The sequence below is a fragment of the Phytophthora sojae genome (genome assembly GCF_000149755.1).
Source record: "Phytophthora sojae unplaced genomic scaffold PHYSOscaffold_13, whole genome shotgun sequence".
Classification (NCBI taxonomy): Eukaryota; Oomycota; class Peronosporomycetes; order Peronosporales; family Peronosporaceae; genus Phytophthora; species Phytophthora sojae.
Genome location: NW_009258127.1, coordinates 784,055 through 803,342, shown reverse-complemented (window position 1 = coordinate 803,342; position 19,288 = coordinate 784,055). Strand labels below are relative to the sequence as shown.

At 59.3% G+C, this 19,288-nt stretch overlaps 7 protein-coding genes across 7 annotated transcripts; 3 read left to right on the top strand and 4 right to left on the bottom strand.

Annotated features, from left to right (window-relative positions):
* Positions 1 to 194: 194 nt before the first annotated feature.
* On the bottom strand, positions 195 to 1,699 carry PHYSODRAFT_319561 (hypothetical protein; the record flags this gene model as incomplete). Its single annotated transcript, XM_009539340.1, has 2 exons — positions 195 to 1,550; positions 1,646 to 1,699. 2 exons carry the CDS (start codon positions 1,697 to 1,699, stop codon positions 195 to 197), a joined length of 1,410 nt encoding a protein of 469 aa, XP_009537635.1.
* A 327-nt stretch (positions 1,700 to 2,026) lies between these two features.
* PHYSODRAFT_341047 (hypothetical protein) lies at positions 2,027 to 3,858 on the top strand (the record flags this gene model as incomplete). The annotated part of the gene is made up of 2 exons (XM_009539339.1): positions 2,027 to 2,096; positions 2,204 to 3,858. The coding sequence occupies 2 exons, from the start codon at positions 2,027 to 2,029 to the stop codon at positions 3,856 to 3,858; spliced, it is 1,725 nt and encodes a 574-aa protein (XP_009537634.1).
* Positions 3,859 to 3,980: 122 nt separating this feature from the next.
* PHYSODRAFT_565773 (hypothetical protein) lies at positions 3,981 to 9,476 on the bottom strand (the record flags this gene model as incomplete). The annotated part of the gene is made up of 6 exons (XM_009539338.1): positions 9,095 to 9,476; positions 8,386 to 9,017; positions 7,257 to 8,061; positions 5,591 to 7,058; positions 4,214 to 5,422; positions 3,981 to 4,174 (listed from the first exon to the last, which is right to left on the bottom strand). Exons 1-6 carry the CDS (start codon positions 9,428 to 9,430, stop codon positions 3,981 to 3,983), a joined length of 4,644 nt encoding a protein of 1,547 aa, XP_009537633.1. The 5' UTR covers positions 9,431 to 9,476.
* A 410-nt stretch (positions 9,477 to 9,886) lies between these two features.
* On the bottom strand, positions 9,887 to 11,866 carry PHYSODRAFT_550682 (hypothetical protein; the record flags this gene model as incomplete). Its single annotated transcript, XM_009539337.1, has 4 exons — positions 9,887 to 11,142; positions 11,254 to 11,376; positions 11,449 to 11,510; positions 11,593 to 11,866. The coding sequence occupies 4 exons, from the start codon at positions 11,864 to 11,866 to the stop codon at positions 10,780 to 10,782; spliced, it is 822 nt and encodes a 273-aa protein (XP_009537632.1). The 3' UTR covers positions 9,887 to 10,779.
* Positions 11,867 to 11,995: 129 nt separating this feature from the next.
* Positions 11,996 to 13,126, top strand: PHYSODRAFT_530787 (hypothetical protein; the record flags this gene model as incomplete). The annotated part of the gene is made up of 2 exons (XM_009539336.1): positions 11,996 to 12,695; positions 12,981 to 13,126. The coding sequence occupies 2 exons, from the start codon at positions 11,996 to 11,998 to the stop codon at positions 13,124 to 13,126; spliced, it is 846 nt and encodes a 281-aa protein (XP_009537631.1).
* A 2,484-nt stretch (positions 13,127 to 15,610) lies between these two features.
* On the bottom strand, positions 15,611 to 15,910 carry PHYSODRAFT_530458 (hypothetical protein; the record flags this gene model as incomplete). The annotated part of the gene is made up of 1 exon (XM_009539335.1): positions 15,611 to 15,910. A coding segment is annotated over one exon (300 nt), but the record flags the coding sequence as incomplete, so codon positions are not given.
* A 2,077-nt stretch (positions 15,911 to 17,987) lies between these two features.
* Positions 17,988 to 18,872, top strand: PHYSODRAFT_565763 (hypothetical protein; the record flags this gene model as incomplete). The annotated part of the gene is made up of 1 exon (XM_009539334.1): positions 17,988 to 18,872. One exon carries the CDS (start codon positions 17,988 to 17,990, stop codon positions 18,798 to 18,800), a length of 813 nt encoding a protein of 270 aa, XP_009537629.1. The 3' UTR covers positions 18,801 to 18,872.
* Positions 18,873 to 19,288: the final 416 nt, after the last annotated feature.

Below are 19,288 nucleotides of genomic sequence, written 5' to 3'. Positions count from 1 at the left end.
CGAAAATGCCGTGAATCGGATTGGACGGGGGTGGGCTGGGACAGAGAAAAAAAGAGACAGATGGTATCCGACGCGTCTAGCGTAACGTTTTGTGCTGCGAGCGGAGACTTCAACGTGTATTGATTGACACACTTCAAGCAGTTCTACCTTGGTTGTCTCGTTATTGGCGATGGCTTGCTGCCCCCACGTTAAGCTTAGAGCACCTTCTTGTTGAGCGCGCGCGCCGTCTGGTGGATGATCTGGTCGAGGATGCCGATGACCGTGAAGACGCCGCCGATGATGGCGCAGGCCGACGTGAGGAAGTGGTAGAACGGCACCGAGTCCTCCGAGATGCGCACCGACATGGGCGACAAGTCGTAGCGGAACATGATGGACGGCAGGTCGTCCGTCTCCAGGTACTCGTTCGAGTGCGCCGTGTACTTGTACACGTTGATGTCTGCCGCGTCGCTCTGCACGTACGAGTTGGTCACCACCTTGATGTAGTGCACGTACGTGTGGTTCTTGTAGAACGACGTGTAGTCCTGGTTGTCCAGGCGGTGCGTGTACAGCTGCATCTGCGCGTCGCGCGGCAGCATCGACATCTCGCCAGACGTCAGGTGCTCGCCGAACCACAGCTCGTTCACCGTGTGCGACGCGTTCACGAGCGACGAGTCCATCGAGTAGGCCGGGTTAGCCAGGTGCACGTGGAAGTTGCCGGGCACGCGCTTCACGTACAGGTGGCCGTACAGACGGCATCCCTCAGGTCCGACGGCCGAGCGCGCGATGGCCTTGCCCTGCTCGCGCGCGTTCTTCTTGTCCTGCTCGAACAGCTCCTTCTTGCGGGCCTCCACGGCGTCCACCTCGCCGGCCATGAGCTGCTTGAACTTGTCCACAAACGCCTCCACGGTACGGTCGCCAAAGTACATCTCCACGGGCGACACGTCGCCGTCCTTGTAGAACAGGATGGTCGGGTACGCGCGGATGAACTGCTTCATGCAGAGCTGCGGGTGCGCCTGGCAGTCCACCGAGGCCACGCGCAGCTGCTGGCCGTAGTGCAGCGACGGCAGCGTCTTGGCCACGCGCGTCCAGACGGGCTCGAGGCGCTTGCACCAGACGCACCAGGGCGCGTAGAAGTCCACGGCCACGTAGTGGTGCTGCTTGAGGAACGGCTCGAAGGTCTGCTCGTCCAGCACGGTCACGACCGCGTCCGACTCGGGCAGGTCGCCGTACTCGGCGTCCTCGGCGAACTGCGGCATGATCTGCTTCTCCTGGGCGAGGCCGACGCTGCGGCCCTTCTGGTCCAGGCGGATCTTGTAGATGTTGGACGTCATGTTGTGCTTGCGCGTGCCCGTCATGTCCGACACGTCCACGGTGGCGAACTCGCAGGGCAGGTCGGGGACGGTGATGTTGAAGTTGATGCGCATGGTCTGGTCCAGGCCCTCGTCCATGACGATGTCGTACTTGTAGTCCACCGTCAGGTAGCTGTTGAACTCGAGGATGAAGAGCAGGAACATGATGAAGCAGCCGGCGATGGACAGGCTCACGCCCGGCAGCGTGCTCACCGTCAGGTCCTGCCACAATTAATTAATGCATTGCATTGCACCGCACACGAGGTTAGCATCAATTGTCCATGGTTGATGGCTTTGGCATTAGTGGCGGGCCGCACCTCCGGGATCTTCTTGTAGAAGTCCCACTTCTTCAGCACGTCCATGGCGCCCATGGTGGAGACTGTGGCGGCGCTGTGAGAGAGAGAGAGAGAGCCGAGGGGCTAGAAGGACGAGAGAGGAAGACGCGGGGCGCTGGAGCTGCGGTCGCGGAGATCCTGAGCCTGAGCGCTTCTCGGCTTTTGTGGGTCTTACGTGGCGATCGGCCGGGGGCGGATCCCGAGATGGATACATTGTGTAACGTACATTACACAAAACGACAATCGCACTTAGTGGAGACCTTCCACGGTACTTCAGCTTCAAGACGGAAGTCAGCAGCAGCTCACATCAAATCCATCAAGCGAGTCGGACCTCCCCCCTCACTCCCTCCCCGTTCTGTCGCCATGGGCTTCTGCGGCGAGTGCGGCTCGTATCTGGCCCCGGACCTGCAGGGCGCCTTCTGCCCCGAGTGCGGTACGTTGCGGCGTGTCGGAATCGCCCCCGAACTCGCGCTAGAACCCCCGTAATCCCATGTGTCATAACGCTCCATGTCTCTCTATCTATCTGGCTGTGTACTGCAGGCGAAGCCATCCCCGGCGCCGCGCCGGCCCCCGCTCCTGCTCCCGCGCGCCACGTGACGTTTGCCCCCACGCCGGACGTTGAGGGTGCCCGCCAGTCGCGTGAAGCGGCGGAGCTACTCGCACACGAGGCGCGCATGCACGCCGACGCTAGCCAGCAGGAGGCGGCCAATGCCATCGCGCAGTACGAGGCGCAGCAGCGCGCGCAGGTGGAAGCTCAAGCTACTAGAGAGAATGAGGCGCGCGCCATCGCCGCTGAGAACGAGCGCCGCGCCATCGACGCGCAGCGGGACGAAGCTGCGCGCCGCCGAGAGGAGGCGGAGCGCCAGGCTCAGGACGCGCGCGACCGTGCCGAGGCCATGCGCCTATCCGCGCAGAACGCCATCTCGGACTACGAAGCGCAGCAGCGTGCGGCGGTGGAGCGCGAAAACGCGCGTCGACAGCAGGAGCTGGAGGCGCAGAGACAGCAGCATCTGCAGGTAGCGCAGCAGGCGCGTGAACGGCGCGAGGAAGCCGAGAGACTGGCGCAGGAGAAGCTGGCCAGAGCGGAGCGACTGCGCGCTGAGGCGCAGGCCGCTCAGGAGGAGCTGAAGAAGCAGGAGGCCAAGCGCGCGGCCAAGGAGAAACAGAGAGAGGAGGCGACACGACTTCGGGAAGAGCAGGCTCGACGCGAAGCGAACCGCCGCCAGGCGGAGGAGGAAGCGCGCAAGGCGTTCGAAGCCAAGCGACAGGAGGAGCAGCTGCGCCAGGAAGCTTTGCGACTGTCGACGCTGTCAGTGTCCTCGACGGGTTCGAGCGCCGCAGCCCCAGCGGCGGCCCCTGCTGCTGCGTCCAACTCGTGTGTGAGCTGCCATGCGGCCTTGAAGCCCGCGCAGAAGTTCTGCTTGCAGTGTGGAACGAAGGTCGTCGCTGCTGCCCCTGCCGCCGCTCCTGCCTCTTTCACGCCGAGCAACAGCTTCTCGTCGCCTGCCCCGTTCCCACCAAGCAGTAGCTTCTCATCGGCCCCTCTGCAGCGCACGAGCTCGTCTGCGTCGAACTCGTCGTCATCGTCATCGCTCGTTGGCGGTGAGCACAGCTGCGCGTCGTGCCATTTCACACTTAAGGCCACGCAGAAGTTCTGCCCGAAGTGTGGCACGAAGGGCGCTGCTGCCGCTCCGCCTCCAGCGCCCGTCGCGGCTTCATCGCCTGTATCGTCCATCAGCTCGTCATCATCATTTTCAGCGCCGGACCCGACTCCAGCAGCTCCGAGCGCCTGCACCAAGTGCAGCCAGCCACTGAAGCCGACTCAGAAATTCTGCCTGCACTGCGGGACCAAGGTGGCACCAGCCGCTGTACCTGCATCGACCCCAAGCTTGTCGTCTTCATACACGTCCGTTCCGCTGCCAGCCCCGATCCCGACCTCGGGGTCATGGTCGGCGCCGTCTTCGCAGCCCAGCACGAAGAACTGTCCGACCTGCAGCAAGGAGTGCAAGTCCACCGCAAAATTCTGCATGGGCTGTGGCTTCAACTTCGCCAAGAGCGACGAAGAGGAAGTTGCTCGCAACATGGAGGCGGCGCGTCTGCGCCAGCAACAAATTCGCGACCGCGAACAGCAGCAGCGCAACCAAGCCTCTCTCATGGCCAACCAGGCCGCGCAGGCTTACCAACCCTCCTGGTAGATCGACATGCCCACCTACTTACTGTCCCTTGTAGACGCATGTAGAGCAACAACATTTCCAGGGGCAGCCAGCAAACTCAATGAATAAACGAAGAGTGCAAGGTACAACGGCGGAGTGAACTTTTATTCATTAGGCTTGTGAGCTTGCTGCGTTCTGCTATCATCTGCGTTTTCGTGGCCTTCCTGCTGCTGCTCCTGTTGCCGTTCGCGGTCGATTTGCGTCAGGTAAATCTTGTAGTTGATGTCGTACTCCGTGTCCACAGGTTCGTACTGCTCATTCACGTTGCTGTCTGCATGTTCCAATGGATACGCGTACGCTCCACCACCATCATCGCCGTAGTAATAGTAGTAGCCACCGTCGCCATTGTTGTCATTGTAGTTGGCGTATGTGCCAGCCTGGTCTGCGTAGCCGTAGTACTGGTCGCCATAGGCTCCCAGTTGTTGGTTTCCTGCCTCCGTGTATGCCCCACCGCTTTCCGGTAGCCATGCTTCAGCTGACGTGTCCTCCTGGTTACCGTAGCTACTCTGGTAGCCTGCCGGTGTCGTCCACGTAGCCTCACCGGTTTTAACGTTGTAGAAGTACGAGGCGCCCACGTTCTCGTCCCAGTACTCGACCCACTCGCCCACACTTTCGTTGGAAGCGTCCTCCGGTGTCGAAGACGCAGCGTCCATCTCTGGTGGACGCTCCCAGACACTTTGTCCAGTCTCGGTGTGGTAATAGTACACGTAGCCGCTGGCCTCGTCGAAGAGCTCGACCCAACCAGAAGCTGGCTTCGTTGCAGTGTCTTCAGCTCCGTCAGCGTCAACGAGTCGAGCAATTCGCCGCTTAGCACGGGAGTACCGGAACGCGCGCTGGATCCGCACGGCCGACTGTCTCTCGAGACGCATTCGTCTTACAGTGCGCCGACTCAAGTAGCACCGAGCGCAGCAATGGACTCGGAGTCGTTGGCGGCTAGCAATCTCCGTGATTCGCTCACGTACATGACGTTGAATACAAGTTGCGCCCGCAACTTCGAGAGCCACGGCACTGTCACGAAGCTTTTCACGGATACTCCTAGCAGCCTCGAGCTTCAGATTGTACAGCTTAGTTCGAGCTTGTTGTCCACGCACCATCGTCTGGAGACGCGTGGCTGCAACTCGCTCGGTCTCGGCGATTTGCGCAGCTAGATCGGTGAGTCTCTGATGCAGTTCCTCGTTGAATTCCCGCTGCTTTTTCAAACGCAGCACTTTCAGCTCGCACCTAGCGACGTATCCACGCCAGACAGACTGCAAGAGCACTGCTGCTGCCTGCCGTCTCATGTGCATAACGCGTCGTCGGGCAAAAAACCCACGGACGTAGCGCTGGATGCAGCAAGCAGCAGCGTTTTGTTGTTTCTCGAGCCGCTCTTGGCGTAGTTTGGCAGCTACGCATCGTGCAATCCAAGCGCGAACGTGGCTCTGGATGGCAACCGCTGCATTGTACACGCGCCTAGCTTGATACCGACGGAACGCACGTTGAATTATGACTGCACAGTCACGTTCGTGCTTCAGGCGCCGCAGTTCACACCTAGCCAAATGGCCACGCACTGCACGCTGAATCGTGAGCGCAGCATGGGCCTCTAGCGCCTGCCGCCGTCTGTGAGCAGCACAAATTGCTCTGGTGATCCTGCGCTGGCGGTGACGTCTGTAGCATTCCTGCACACGCATTGCAGCGGCTGTCTTTCGCGTGAACTGCAGGTCTGCTATCGTATCACGCTGAGCAAAGCGGCGGTAGTACTTTTGTATCGTCACAGCAGCATCGTCTTCAGCCCAGGCACGCTCGATATCCTTCCTCTGATGCTGGAGCACGCTTGAGGCCCCAGTTGATTGGCGACGTTCGTGGAAGAGTGCATCACATGACCGACAGAAGGTCATCCCCACTACAGACTTACCAGTGCGTTGGCCATCCACATTGAAGCCGTGACTGTGCAAGCATGACCAGCAACTTCTGCGTACAGCGTGCTTCTCGCAGAGCGTGCAAGTGCCAAACTGCTGTATCATCCGCTTCTGGAAAGCTCGGTAAGCACGTTGAGCGCTCACGATAGGCACCTGGATACGTCGATACACGTTCACGTCGATCGTCTCCATCGGGGTATCACCAAGAGAGGCGAAATCAGCGCAGCATGCAGCGCACAGCTCACTCTCGGCCTCAAAATGGTACACCGTAGCGAGTTGAGAGCGGCAGTTCTCGCAGGCACCCAGTCGTCGGACCACTTGCCGACGCATGAGTTCCTTCTGTGCCTGGCGCGCTCGAAACATGCATTGCATCTTCGTGGCAGCACGATTGCGCCTCGCCAGATTTCGAATAGCGATGTACTTGCATCGTGCCTTCCACGCGAGATAGCTGGACTGGATCTGTCGTGCTGCATGCTCGCGCTTCCGAGCTGTAATGCGTTCCCGGAGCTTGAGCAACATCCAGCTCGCTCGCCAGAACGCTTGTATCCGTCTGACCGCCGCTAAACGTTGCTTCTCCACTCGCAGTACGTGAACTTTCCGTCTCGCTTGATGCTGCCGCGTGGAGCATTGAATGGTAAGCGCAGCTTTGTTACGTCGATAATGGCCGACCACCCGGCGGAATCTACACTTGAACATCCAGCGGTGTGCTGCACGCTGGATCCGATTCGCCGTTGAAGTCTCGAGCATCAACGTCATTGCTGCCCAACCGAACTTCCGCGCCACGTAGTTGCGATAAGCCATGAGGATCGTTGTGGCCTTCTCCTTCTGCTCTTGAAGCCGTCGAGTGCTCCACCGGTTGTACGCCTGCTGAATTGTACGCGCAGCTTCGTCTCTCAGTTCGTCAAGAGGGCCTTGATCCAGACGTCGATGAGTCGGCAGCGCTCCACCTAGACTACGCTGCAGCTTGACCTTGACTCGTGTCGAGTGACCTCGCCAGATTTTCTGGATCTGAGTTGCAGCTTGCATATCAACACGCCACTGGCGGAGACGCTGGACTCGTAAACGTGATAAATGCCCTCGTGTCACTCGCTGCACGCGCGTAGCAGCGATTTCTCGAGCTTTATCCATTCTCATACGCCTCACAAGACGACGTGCTAGATGTCCTCTGATGTGGGCCTGGAGCTTCCAAGCTGCAAGCCACCGCCGGATCCCATCGCGTCTTCTGCGAGCCTTTCGGCGCGCAACAAACTCGCGCATCGACCGCTGTAGAACGCAGGCCGCCTTGGACTCGCGCAGAATGCGCGCGCGTCGTCTACAAGCTAAAGTGAAGTGCGTGTAGCGCATAAATCGCTGCAACGTCCGCGCTGCACGATCTCGTCGAATACCAGTGACGAAACCTCGAGCTAGATAACCACGCGCCACACGCTGTATCTCTATACAAGCTGCGAGTTGCTCAACGAGCACGCAGCTTTCAGTAGCTCGGACCCAACGCGGCCACGCTCGCGCTAGCACCGGCGCAACCAGAAACCTACGAACAATTCTGTACGCAGCTCGGCGAACTACTCTCCGCTGATGGAAACGAAGTCGAGCCGCCAGTTTCCGCTCCATGGCCCGGACGTCAAAGCCGTCGTCATTGCTATCGCCACCACCAGCTGCAAGTCGCCTTATCCTCCTCCTTTTCGCTCTGAGCTGGTCGTTGTGTGAGGGCGGCTTTGGAGAGGAAGGAGGACTGACGTGTTCCAGAACTCGGAAGCGAATGCCGCTGGCAGCTTCGCCGTATAGCTTGAAACACGTGCTAAGCGCGTGGTGAGGATGTACGCCGAGCTGCAGGTCGTGAAAATTCTGCGCGGCTGCATTCTGAAGGTCCCAGGTCGTCCCGAAGTAGCGATGCCCGGTCTTGGTGTTATCCAGCAAGTACACGCCAGCGTTGACTTGTCGCGCAGCTTCCTCTGCGTCGCCATCGACGTTGAACTGATTCGATATCGCGTGTCTTCCCCTTCGCTTTCTGGTGGTCTGGGCAAATGCAAGCTTCGGCACTTTCGTGACGCGCTTCGCTGCATTCCTGGCAAGTCGAACACCCGACGAAGTCTTTCGCAGTGGCTGAACCGGTGCAGCTGCAGATTGCTGCTGATTCTGGCTAACGTCCTGCTGCTGCTGTTGTTGGAGCTTCTTCGGAGCGGATACAGGGCCCGATGGAAGCTGCGTTAGCTGCACTCGCCGCGCTGGAGCTGCTTTATCCCACGACGTTGAAGCTGGGAGTAAGTCGGCGCCAAGCCCTCGCTTCGAGTCGCTGGCCGCTTGAAGCAGAGGGCTCACGCTGTGTCTGCGATCCATTCGAGCTTGAGATCATCCGGTTAACGGCGTTGTCTGGATCCTGTGACACGGAAGAAGACCACAGCAGCAGCAACACCAATTAGACTCGACAGCACGGGGTAACGACCAGTCACCCCACCTTATAAAAAAACGGCGCACTTCCGTGCCGGTATTGAATGGGACGCTTACGCCCTGCAGCTTCCTAGCTCGTCTAGCTAACGGCGCGCGAGGAAAGCAGCCGTGCTTCTCTAAAATGAACGTCCTCGCGCGGTGACCGGGAGAAACGCTGAAGCAAAATTACTTGTCCTCGGGCTTGGCCTCCTCGGTCTGCTTAGCGTCCTCCTTCTGCTCCTCCTCCTTCTTCTCCTCCTCGGGGCCCTCGTTCAGCACGTGGTAGTACTCCGGGTTGGCGTCCACGCAGTCGCGCAGCGCCAGCGTCTGGGGCCCGCACTTCTCGATAAAGTCGTCGCCGCTCTTCTTGCAGCGGTCGAGGCAGGCCTCCCAGGCCGTGAACTCCTTGCCGCACGGGCCGGCCTTCATGAACTTGCAGAAGCCGCACTCGGCCTTGGGGGCCAGACACTCGCCCGCAGTCGTGTCGAAGCGGGACGACAGGCACACGATGCCCTGCAGCGCCAGCTCGTCGCTCTGCTTGACGTCCACCTTAGAGACCTTGGCCTCGACGGCCGGGAAGGGGCTGAAGAGCGGCAGGTGCTTGGAGTCGAAGGCCGGCAGCTCGCCCGCCCACTGGCTCGTCTCCTCCTTCTCATCCAGCAGGTAGCGCAGCTTGTCGCTCGCGCGCAGACGCTCCAGCAGCACGCTCGAGTAGCCGGTGCTCAGGCCGCCGGCCGACGTGGACAGCGTCAGGTGCGCGGGCTCCGCGGCGCCCTCGTACTCCAGCGACTCGCCCGTCTCCGTGGTCACGGACACCAGCACCTACACAAACACCAAAGAGAATAAGCCTAAAACTGAGGTGGATAGATGCTCCGCTGTAGCAATTGCAGCCTTCTCACCGTCTGCGCGTGGTCGTCCTCGACGAGGCCCTTGACGTGCAGCTTGGCGGCGCGGCCCAGGATGGGCGCGAAGGCCTCCTGCTCCTTCTCGGACGGCTGGAAGCGCAGCACCACCACGAGCGGCTCGTCGGCGCCGCCGAACTTGGCCGGGAACTGCTGACGCAGGCGCGCGGCCGACTCCTTCTCCACGAAGACGCCCACGAAGTCGACGGCGGGGGCGGCCGGGGCGGCCTCAGGCTCCACAGCCTCCAGGCGGGCGGAGGACACGGCGAGCGCGGCGGCGGGGCCCGCCAGCGCCGGCAGCACGCGGCGTGAACGCAGGAACAGGCTCGGCATGGTGGATGACGATCGGACTTTGATGACCACAGGTGAGCTCGAAGAGCTACGCTCCGATATAGGGGTGTCCACCGCATTGACCCCTTATTTAGGAATGAGATATCCGATGGTTGATGTGGTGCACATACATGAAGACGCAGTCATTCTGCGACTTGCGCGTATCGCAGATGTCGCCGAATGTACCCGAAGAACGGTACTCATTGAAGTGGACAGTTGAAGCGACTTATTGCGCCTGGTCCCGACACATGAGAGTTGTTGACGCCTGCTTCAGGTTCAGAGCTGCGTCGCGCTGTGTCACGGAGAATGGACACACCCAAAACAAACCCCAGCGTGTTCTCGACCCGTCCTGTCGCCCAGCACCGGCGCGGCGACGACTTCAGATCAGTGCGTACGTCACCCGCACACATATACACGCGGGCCATGTCCGGCCTCATTTTCTCTCACAAACCGACAGGAGGAAACCCCCGCAAGACCGAGACAGAATAAGAACCCCCACTCCACCCTCCTTCTTCATGCCGGCAGCACCAACGAACAACCCGCGGGTGTCGCCCGCGCAATGCGCGCCGAGTCTCACCTGCACCGCCAGCAGCGCGGACTGCTGCGCGTCGCCGCAGGACGCCAGCATCTACGCGCGCGCGTGGCGCTTCGTGCAGCGGCGACTGCATCTGCGGCCGCGCGCGAGCTCCTGCCCCGTCGACATGGAGACCCGAGCGCCAGCCAAGACGGTGGACGACCCGCAGACTGATGCGGATGATACCAGTAGCACGGCGAGTACCGCGGCCAGCAGCTTCTGCTCGGACTGGCAGCGCGTGCACCTGCTGAAGGAGCTGGAGGAGGCGGGAGCGCGCGCGCAGTGGCGACGGCAGCAGCTGCAGTTCCAGGCCTGCCAGGAGTGCATCAAGGAGACGGCCGAGTGGACGCCCACGGACGCGCGCGTGCGGCCGGCCTTCCGCACGCAGGCGCAACGCAAGGCGGCGCAGCTCACGTGCTACAACTGCGGGCTGCTGTTCTTCCGGCTGCTGGCTGTTGCGCCCGACACGAGCGCGTTCTGCAGTCGTGACTGCCAGAGCACGTTCGAGTACCGGCGCGACCTGCAGGACGTCGTGAACGAGTGCGAAACCTTCCGCTCGACCGTGGGCTGGACGCGCAGCAGCGAGTTGTAGCAGACAGACACGATCAACCGCATCCAGTGTAGTGTAGAGCAGATTATTTATTGCAGTTTTTGGCTAGGAGTAAGAGTAAGCTGTAGGACGTCCTCGGCGGAGAAGGAGGACAGTAGGGTAGATATACAAGCGCCAGTCTTGGTGGTGAAAGTGCGCTCCCTCTCGTGCAAAACCCGTCGAATGCGGTCACACTGTCGACGACTCAAAGTCCAGCCGGTCGTCCTGCAGCGAGATGGCCGTCGGCTTGTGCAGCTGCAGCGATCCGGTCTCATCCTGCTCCAGCTCGTCGCACGTCGTGAAGCAGTGCGCGATGGAAATGAGCTCGGCGTCGAAGCTCTGGCAGACGATGCGTGCGCGCGCGTTGCCCCCGATGCCGGCGAGCGCGCGGCCCTTGAGCGCGCCCAGCACTAGCACGTCCTCGTCCGCCATCACCTCGGCACCCGAGCTCACGTTGCCGAGCACCACAAGCGACCGATTCTGCGCGAAAATCTGCTGGCCAGAGCGTACCGAGTGGGTCACAACCATGGGAGGCAGCGGCTCGGTCGCCGTCTGGGCGGAAATCGTCGGGCGTGGCTTCTCTTCCTCAGCGAAGGCTGCCGCGTTAGAAGCGGCATCGGGAATCTCATCTTCCTCCACCTCCTGCTCCTCCACCGCAGCCACGCCGGCCTTCTGCTGCTCCAGATGCAGCCTCGTGCCGATGAAGTAGGGCAGGCTCAGCGCCGCCGCAGCCTTCTTGACGTCCTCGCTCGCATTGGTGATGCCCACGGGCATGTAGCCAGCTTCCTGCAGCAGAAACAGATACACTTAGCAAAGTAACATTTCACACAGCACAACAATAACACTTAACCAGCCAACCTGTAGGCGCAGGATCTCGTTCCTCAGCTCATGCTTCTTGATCGACTGCGAGTGCGGCGAGCCTAAAAAACATTGTTAAAATAAACATGATTAGAAAAATATACTGCATACTTAAGTAAATAGTTTATCTCTCTCTTATCCCACCGTCACTGGAGACCTGCTGCAGGTCCAGCACCACGGGCGTGGGTTTGTTGGCCCGCGTCTGGAAGAACTGCGAGTCTTTGGCGTCCTTGGCCTTTCCCGAGCCCTTGGGCAGCGTCAGCGTGGGCAGCAGGTACGAGCGGCCTTCCAGCTCCAGCGTCTTGGCGCTCGCGGGCTTGACCGTGGACGCGCGCCGCCCGTTGGCGACCTCCTCCCAGCGCCGCAGAGCCTGCTGCGAGAAGGCCCGGCGCCGCGTCGTGAGCACCGCCCGCTGCATGTGTACCGATACCGTAAGTGGTGAATCCTGAGTGGTAAAATACTGCACTCTCGTTTAAGTACGAAAAGGAGGTAAAGTATACGAAGAAGGAATTTTTGTATGGAAGGCTGCGCTAGGCGCGACTTCAGTATGTCGACACCGCGCGTTGAGGACCCGACGCCAGCTCCGGCGGCGCCTGTGCAGCCCCAGAGCCACGGTAACCCGGAACCAGTCGCCACATCGGCCCCCGCTGTGTCTGCGGAGTCCTTCGCGCCCTCCGCCGCCTTAAACGGAGCTCTGGAGGCGACGCAACAAACAGTCTTGCCGACCGCCCAGCCAGAGGCGTCCGCTGCGCCGTCCGAGGCCGCCGAAGCCTCTACGGAACCAGTGAAGAAGGGCAAAGGCGTCGGCAAACGACTCACCGACCGACAGCGCGTGGAGATCCTAGAGCTCATTGACAAGTCGGGCGGCAGCCTGTCGAACGCCGAGATCGCGAGACGCTACGGCATCACGCGCGCCGCGATCCAGAAGCTCAAACTCAAGGGCGCCGAGGTGCGAGCGCGGTACCGCTACGGCAGCGCCGAAACCAGAGATGGCCGCAAACGCGGAGGCCACGTGATGAGTGTGCCGTTCGAGCGCGAGTTGTTCGAGTGGGTCCGCGGACTCAAGGCGCGGAAAGTGCCCGTCCCGCCGTCGCTTGTCAAGGAGAAGGCCAAGTTGCTCGTGCCCAAGTACGGGCTCGGCAACTTCCAGGCGTCCAACGGATGGTACTACAACTTCTGCCGGCGATTTAACTTGACCACGGGCGGGTTGGTGGAGGAGAGAGACGCTCTACCGGAGGGCGATGATCGTCAGCCTGACAACGAAGCAGAGCTGGCCGCAGACCAGTCCCCGCAGCTCCAACAAATGGAAGCGATGGCGCAGCAAGCGTACGAGCAACAACTGCAGCAGTACCAACAGCAAATGGCAAATACCATCGCAATAACATTCCAGCAGCAGCAACAACAGCAAGATCAGGCAGAATCGCAGCCACAAGACGAAGCAGAACGGCAGCAACAACCTCAAGTAGAGCCGCAGCAACAGTCCCAGGCAGAACAACCGCAACTACAAGAGCAGCAGCCAAGTAACGCCGGAGGAAATCAATCCAAGAGTGATCGCATGCTGGCTTTGTTGGAGCAGCAGAACGCCCTGCTCGAGCGCCAGAACAGCATGATCGAAGAGCAGGCGGAGACTATCAAGAAGCTGTTCGTGGTGGTTACCAAGGGGGGAACAGCACTCTAGGTCAACAACAGACTGTTATGTCTGAGCAAATTCATGGCTCTAATACATTCAAGCAAACGTTTAACTCACATCTCTCCTTGAACACCTCAAAAGAAACACCAAAGTGCGAGTTAACGTGCAAATTTCGCTGAGAGAAGATTTACCCGTACAAGAGGAGCGCCAGTTCGTGTCGACAACGACTAGGCGACAGGTAGAGGAGGGGGCCTTCAGGCCTGCTCATTCTTAGATTTAGTCCCAAGCTAATAACCTTGACCCTCAGTCTAGAAGCCCTCGGATCTACGGATGTCAACTACGCGCTACTTCTATCTCAAGCCAGAGGTTCTCTCCACCTCTGGGTTCTGCTACGGAGCTAGCGATAGCTCGCCTGACGGAGACGCAACAGTGCACGTGCGGCGCCTAGCGAGTGGACGTTGGATCGACCTCGCCGAGTTTGCAGCAGAGCTGCCTGTTTCGGCGGTTCGTCACCGTGAAGTGTCCGAGCAAGAGGCGTTAAGCGGCGCGTTGGGAGCTACGTTGGGAGCTGTGTCTGCGTGACGCATCGATGGGACGGAAGCGCAGAGCGGTGGACGTACGGGGTAGTAACGGGGTTCCGATGGAGTGCGGACCCGGACCGATGTGTTCTCCACATCACTGCCTCCGCCGGTAGCTTCGAATTCACCTACGATCAAGGACTCCTGCAAGAACTGGCTGCGGAGACCTAAGCGATGAGGTTGTGCGAAGGGAAGCCAACTCTCTCCGTGATGCCAGCCGAGATGCGCTCTATTCACGAGGCAGCTTACAAGTTGTTCCACGGGCGAGGACGTTCGGCTGTGCGCGCGGTCACCACAATCTGCAACAAGCTCGAGATTGAGAATGTGGACGAGTCAGGGGTCGTTCCATTGTTGGACATTTCCAGCATGCAGGTATCTCAAGTATCGGCTAAATATGTGTTGGACTTCACATTCTACCATGGCGGACGGCGTAGGGTCCCTTCCTCAATCGAGCTTGGCCAATCAATTTTCGATGAGCCCATTACACCGGACGCGCTGTCGGCAACGACTTCGCCGGCTGACGCGACCACGGAGGTGCCGGCAGCGGCCACCCGCGGGCAGCGGGCAGCAGCAACCCGCTTGAGTGGTCACGAGCAGCGGCCAGCGGCAACCAGCGTGGGCAACCGCAGGCAGCGGGCAGCAGGGAACACTGGGGAGCCTAGCCTACTCGAAGAATCTGATGATGACAGCGACTCCAGCGCCAGCGATGTACCACGGGCGGATGATACTTCTGCAGCACGAGAAACTGCCAAACGAGCACGTGAAAACGATCTCATAGATTTCGGTGTCCGTGCGCGGGCACGTCCTCGGCTGACAATTGGGTCGGAGAGGCTTCCAATGTCAACGCACCAGCCGCTACTGGACAATGGAGCATCCGACAGCGTCGGCAAGGGTCAATTTCGGGCGTCACGGCTACAGAATACGGTACACTACGCTATTGTGAACGGTACGTACGCCTATATGAACGCTCAACTGTTTGTGGAGCAACTTCAGGCCCAAATCGAGCTGCTGGCGTTCCTCCCTCATCCGGCTGTGCTGAAGGGATTCTACGCTTGGGAATTTGGAACACGAGGATTATCGATTCTGCATTTCGGGCGGCTGGATGTGAGTTCTCGACGTCAGCGGTTAAGACATTACGATATGTGCGACTTCTCCAGCAGCAACAGTCTTCCTTCTCCACCTGAAGCTGAGCACATGGATGATATACTGGCCGCGTTGGATGTTCTGGCTCTTCTTGTCGAAGAGGTTTATCAGTCGTTTGTCGGGGCGGTGGTCACAGCGGCACGAAAGTTTCTCCTCCGCAAGAAGACGCTCCGCGCTATCGTCGACAAAGAAGCGCTAGCTGACCTAGTGTTCTGGATCGATGAACGCCTGGAGAAAATCCGAACGCGCGTGGTCTTGGGGTCCACAGAGAGTTGCGAAGCCATCCAGAGCGAGTTCAATGTGGCCCACGAGTCTTACGTGCAAGTGCAGAACATCATCTACGGACGACAGCTTGCGCGGCTCGAGCAGTGACACGGGGGCTCTCACGGCATCTCCAAGAACCACCGTCCTCGGGGGCGAGAAGGGACCAAGGGCAAGCACGTTCCAGAGAACGTATTGGCCGCTCTACCCAGTCAGAATGGGAAAAGGCTGTGCATGAGGTTCTTGGCCGTCGAGAGCTGTCGTGGGCGTGGTTCACAGTGCACATTCAATTACCGGGGCCACTTCCGTCCGCAGCAACTCCCTGCAGTTGTGAAATAGTTCATTGAGGCCAACTACGGCGGCCTTAAACCGGAGTTCAAAGACCTGAGAAGGTGCTCGGGCGGGGAGTTCTCGGGGGCGAGGTGTGCGGGCTGGGTACTTACCCCCACGATACTGTGATTCATCGAGCCGATGCAAAGTGCTCTACCAAGAATTCTGGTGCCGGTGTAGTCACTCCACATCGCAGCTGCTGCACTCTCGTTCGCCATCGTCAACGGTAGTACCGGCGCCTATTTCGGTGCATGCAGTCAAAGTCGCCACTGTCGGCGCAGTCAAAGTCGCCACTGTCGGCGCAGGCAAAGTCGCCACTGTCGGCGCAGTCAAAGTCGCCACTGTCGGCGCAGGCAAAGTCGCCACTGTCGGCGCAGGCAAAGTCGCCACTGTCGGCGCAGTCAAAGTCGCCACTGTCGGCGCAGTCAAAGTCGCCACGGTCGGCGCAGTCAAAGTCGCCACGGTCGGCGCAGCTGAAGACGCCACTGTCGGCGCAGTCAGAGTCACCACGGTCGGCGCAGTGTTGGGCGTCACCGTCGGCGATGTGGAGGCCGTCGCGGCTGGAACAGTCAACGGACGACGCTACGGATTTCTTGCACACGAGCTCACTCGCTCAGCGCTACGGGATTGACGCTAGACTCAGCCAAATTCGCCTACGTAAGGCAGCTGGAGCACGCGCACTCCGCGCTGCTTTAGCCGACTACGGTATCTCGGCCCCAGCTCCTTGTCCCACTACTTGTTCGTCTGCTGCCGCGGGGCCACCGCGCTATCAGCTTGACCAGAACAAACAAGCAGCCTACAGTGAGTATTTGCGACGGTCAGGCACGAGTCTTGCTGAATTTGTTCGGCTCTTGCGTGGAGAGCGACCCTCCGACCCCGGACCCAACAAGGCATTACAGGTGCCATCTAACGTTCCTGCGTGGAAGTCCTATCGATTTGCCGCCCAATAGGCAGCTATTGTCCGGCATGGCGTCATGCCAGAGTGGGAAGAGATCCCTCCCTCGCAACAGACGCCTCCACCAAACCACGGCTCGTTCCCCCCTGGGCGATCGATAAACGACTTCACTGTCCTGCAAGACGACATCGATATTCGCTACGACGGTGCTCGGGCTATCGCATCTCGCATTGAAGAGGTGGAGCGCGACTTTTCTGGCCTGGCTCGCATGATGTCTGGCGATGTCAGTGGTGCGTTTCGTCATATCCCTCTCCACGCGGACCACTGCTGCAAATTTGCGGGCACAATTCCTGAGTTGGGCGTTCTCGTTGTGCATCTGTGCTGTCCTTTTGGTTGGCGCAACTCGCCCGCTTCATACGCGATCGCGGGAGGAGCGATCAATCATTTGTATTCTTCGTCCCGACCCTCTTGGCCAGGCCAGCCTGCACATGCAACTGCCGCCTTCGACGGAAAGGTTTGGTGCGATGACCACAATTGTGCGGAGCCCGATGTCGGCACCCGCCTAGCGGAGGCAGAATCAGCGCTTCGGACATCTATGGTTCAAGTACTTGGTCCTTCAGCGTGCAACGAAGACAAATTCACTGGCTGGTTTCGTCAAGGCAAAGCGCTGGGACTAGAATGGGACCTCAGTCGCCGCACGCTCTCTATTCCAGCTGCAAAGATCGACAAAGCCCGTCGACGCGTGCGAGCACTCCTGGATCGACCCCGTGCCACGCGGAGCCAACTCAACAAGCTTATGGGCTCGTTGCGCCATGTTGCTACATGTGTCCGTTCGGCGGCCCCATTTTTCCAGCGGCTGGCTACCACTCAACGTCGATCGCCGCGTTACGGCGCCGTCCCGCTTTCCGAAGGTGCCTGTGATGATCTTCGGTGGTTTCTGGCAATTTTGTCCGCAACAGCCCTGAATTCCGTCCCGCTCGCGCGGTTTACTAGTTCTCAGCACGCAGCGGTCGAGATCTTCATGGACGCCAGTGATGTCAGGCTGTGTGCTATCTATCCCGCTCGGCGAGAATTTCTACAAGTCTGCTTTGATGAAAGACGAGCTTTCATCTATTCGGGATCTCAAGGCAGGACGCCCCAGCGCCTTTGGCATCAACACGCGCGAGCTGATGAGCGCAGTTTACGCTGCACTCATTTGGGGACCTCTTTGGGCGCAGGCTACCAACGACCACGACGTGCATGTCCTGCTGCGGATCGACAATGCCTCGGCTGTGGCCTGGAACAACAAGAGGGCATCCCGAAACCCGTTCGCCCAGCTTCTGCTTCGGGTTCTCGCTCTACATGAAGCTCGCCACCACTTCTACGTTTCTGCTGCTCACATTCCTGGTGTGGAGAACGTGATGGCGGACGCCGGCAGCCGTGTTTGGGACTCGACGACCAAGTTTCGGCAATTTACTAATATGTGCTCTGGTTGGACGCAGGTTCATGTCCCGCCGAGCTTGCGGAAACTCTCGCAGGTCTGGGAGCGCTGCTCCGCGTGGGAGCTTTAGCCGAGTCGTCGCGTGTTGCCTACTCCCGCGCTTGGAAGCAATGGCTGTCATGGTGTGAATTTATGAACTACTCTCCGTGGCTCCCTCGCGATGCAACGTCTGCGTCCACCGCCCAACTTGGTGGATTCGCCGTGTACCTTTGGAAATTCGGGATGAACCGCCGGCAACAAGACAACTCGTACGGCACTATATGTGCGAAGCTGTGCGCCGTGCGTTGGCGGCATCGTTTCGAACATGGATATGACCCTGGAGTTACTGCTCATCATGCCTTACTCCTGCGCGGCATTCGTCGTTTCACGAATCCGGTTGTCAAGCAGCAACCGCTGTCGCCGAGCTTACTTCGGCAAATCTACACTCTGTTGGATATCTACCGACCTAAGTATCAGCTCCTGTGGGGTGGTTTACTGCTCGCGTACTTCTTTTTGCTGCGTCGGTCAGAGTACCTCTACATCGGCAAGAAGTTTCACCCCTTCGTACTTCGACTCAGCGACATTCAGTTTTGCGATAATGAAGGGCAGGCCATTAAGCCGCGGAAGGCTTCGATCGTGGGTATCCTACTGCGGGGAGCGAAGAATAATCAGTTTGGAAGAGAAGAGTTTCGATTTCAACACGCCTCGGGGGACTCTTTGCTGTGCCCCGTGCGAGCTGCACGCTGGATCAAGACGGCGGCAAAACGACTAGGAACAAGGCCTGATGAACCAGCCCTCAAGATGGGCGATTCCGGCGGTGTGTCATCCGGCCAAGTCGCTAAGATAATCAAGGCAGCAGCTACCAAGGCCGGTCTCGATGCTTCTCGATTCTCAACTCACTCTGTGCGGATCGGCGGTGCAACCAAGCTGCTGAATGCTGGTGCAGACCGATTAGTGATTAAACTGCTCGGGCGTTGTCTCTCTTCCTGCTTCGAAGACTATCCCGTTCTAACCTCGGAAGGCACCGCTGGATTGTCCAAGTTGATGTGCCGGTAATCGACATGGAGAGATGCGGTAAGGTACTGCTGGGTCGTTCAAGTTGATGAACGCGAAGTTGCAGTGGTCGTGAACGCTGCCAGTGATCGACGTGGAGAGATTCAATGTGGGGCGCCTCCACGCCACTCCCAGGCAACGAGGCAATACACTATTGCTTAGCCCCACTGAGATGATCCTTGGAAAGTTTAGATGTCGTCCTTGTTAAAATTTGTCTAGAGCAGAGGAATCGTTTGTGTACTAGGTATAGCTAAGCTTTGAATCGAACAATGTGACTTGCCTCGTGTAGAACCTAAGGGGTTACTTGTATTAGGCAGTCGATTGCCGTTTTGGCATCTCCTTAGATCACCAAGATGCTCCCTTTTACGGTTGGTAGTCGTATGGATAAATGAATACGACGACACTCCGGACGTTGAAGATGCAAAGCTCCTCGACGATTCCAGCATTGAACGCAGCAATGATACGGAAGTCGGTGTGAGCGGGTCCATTGA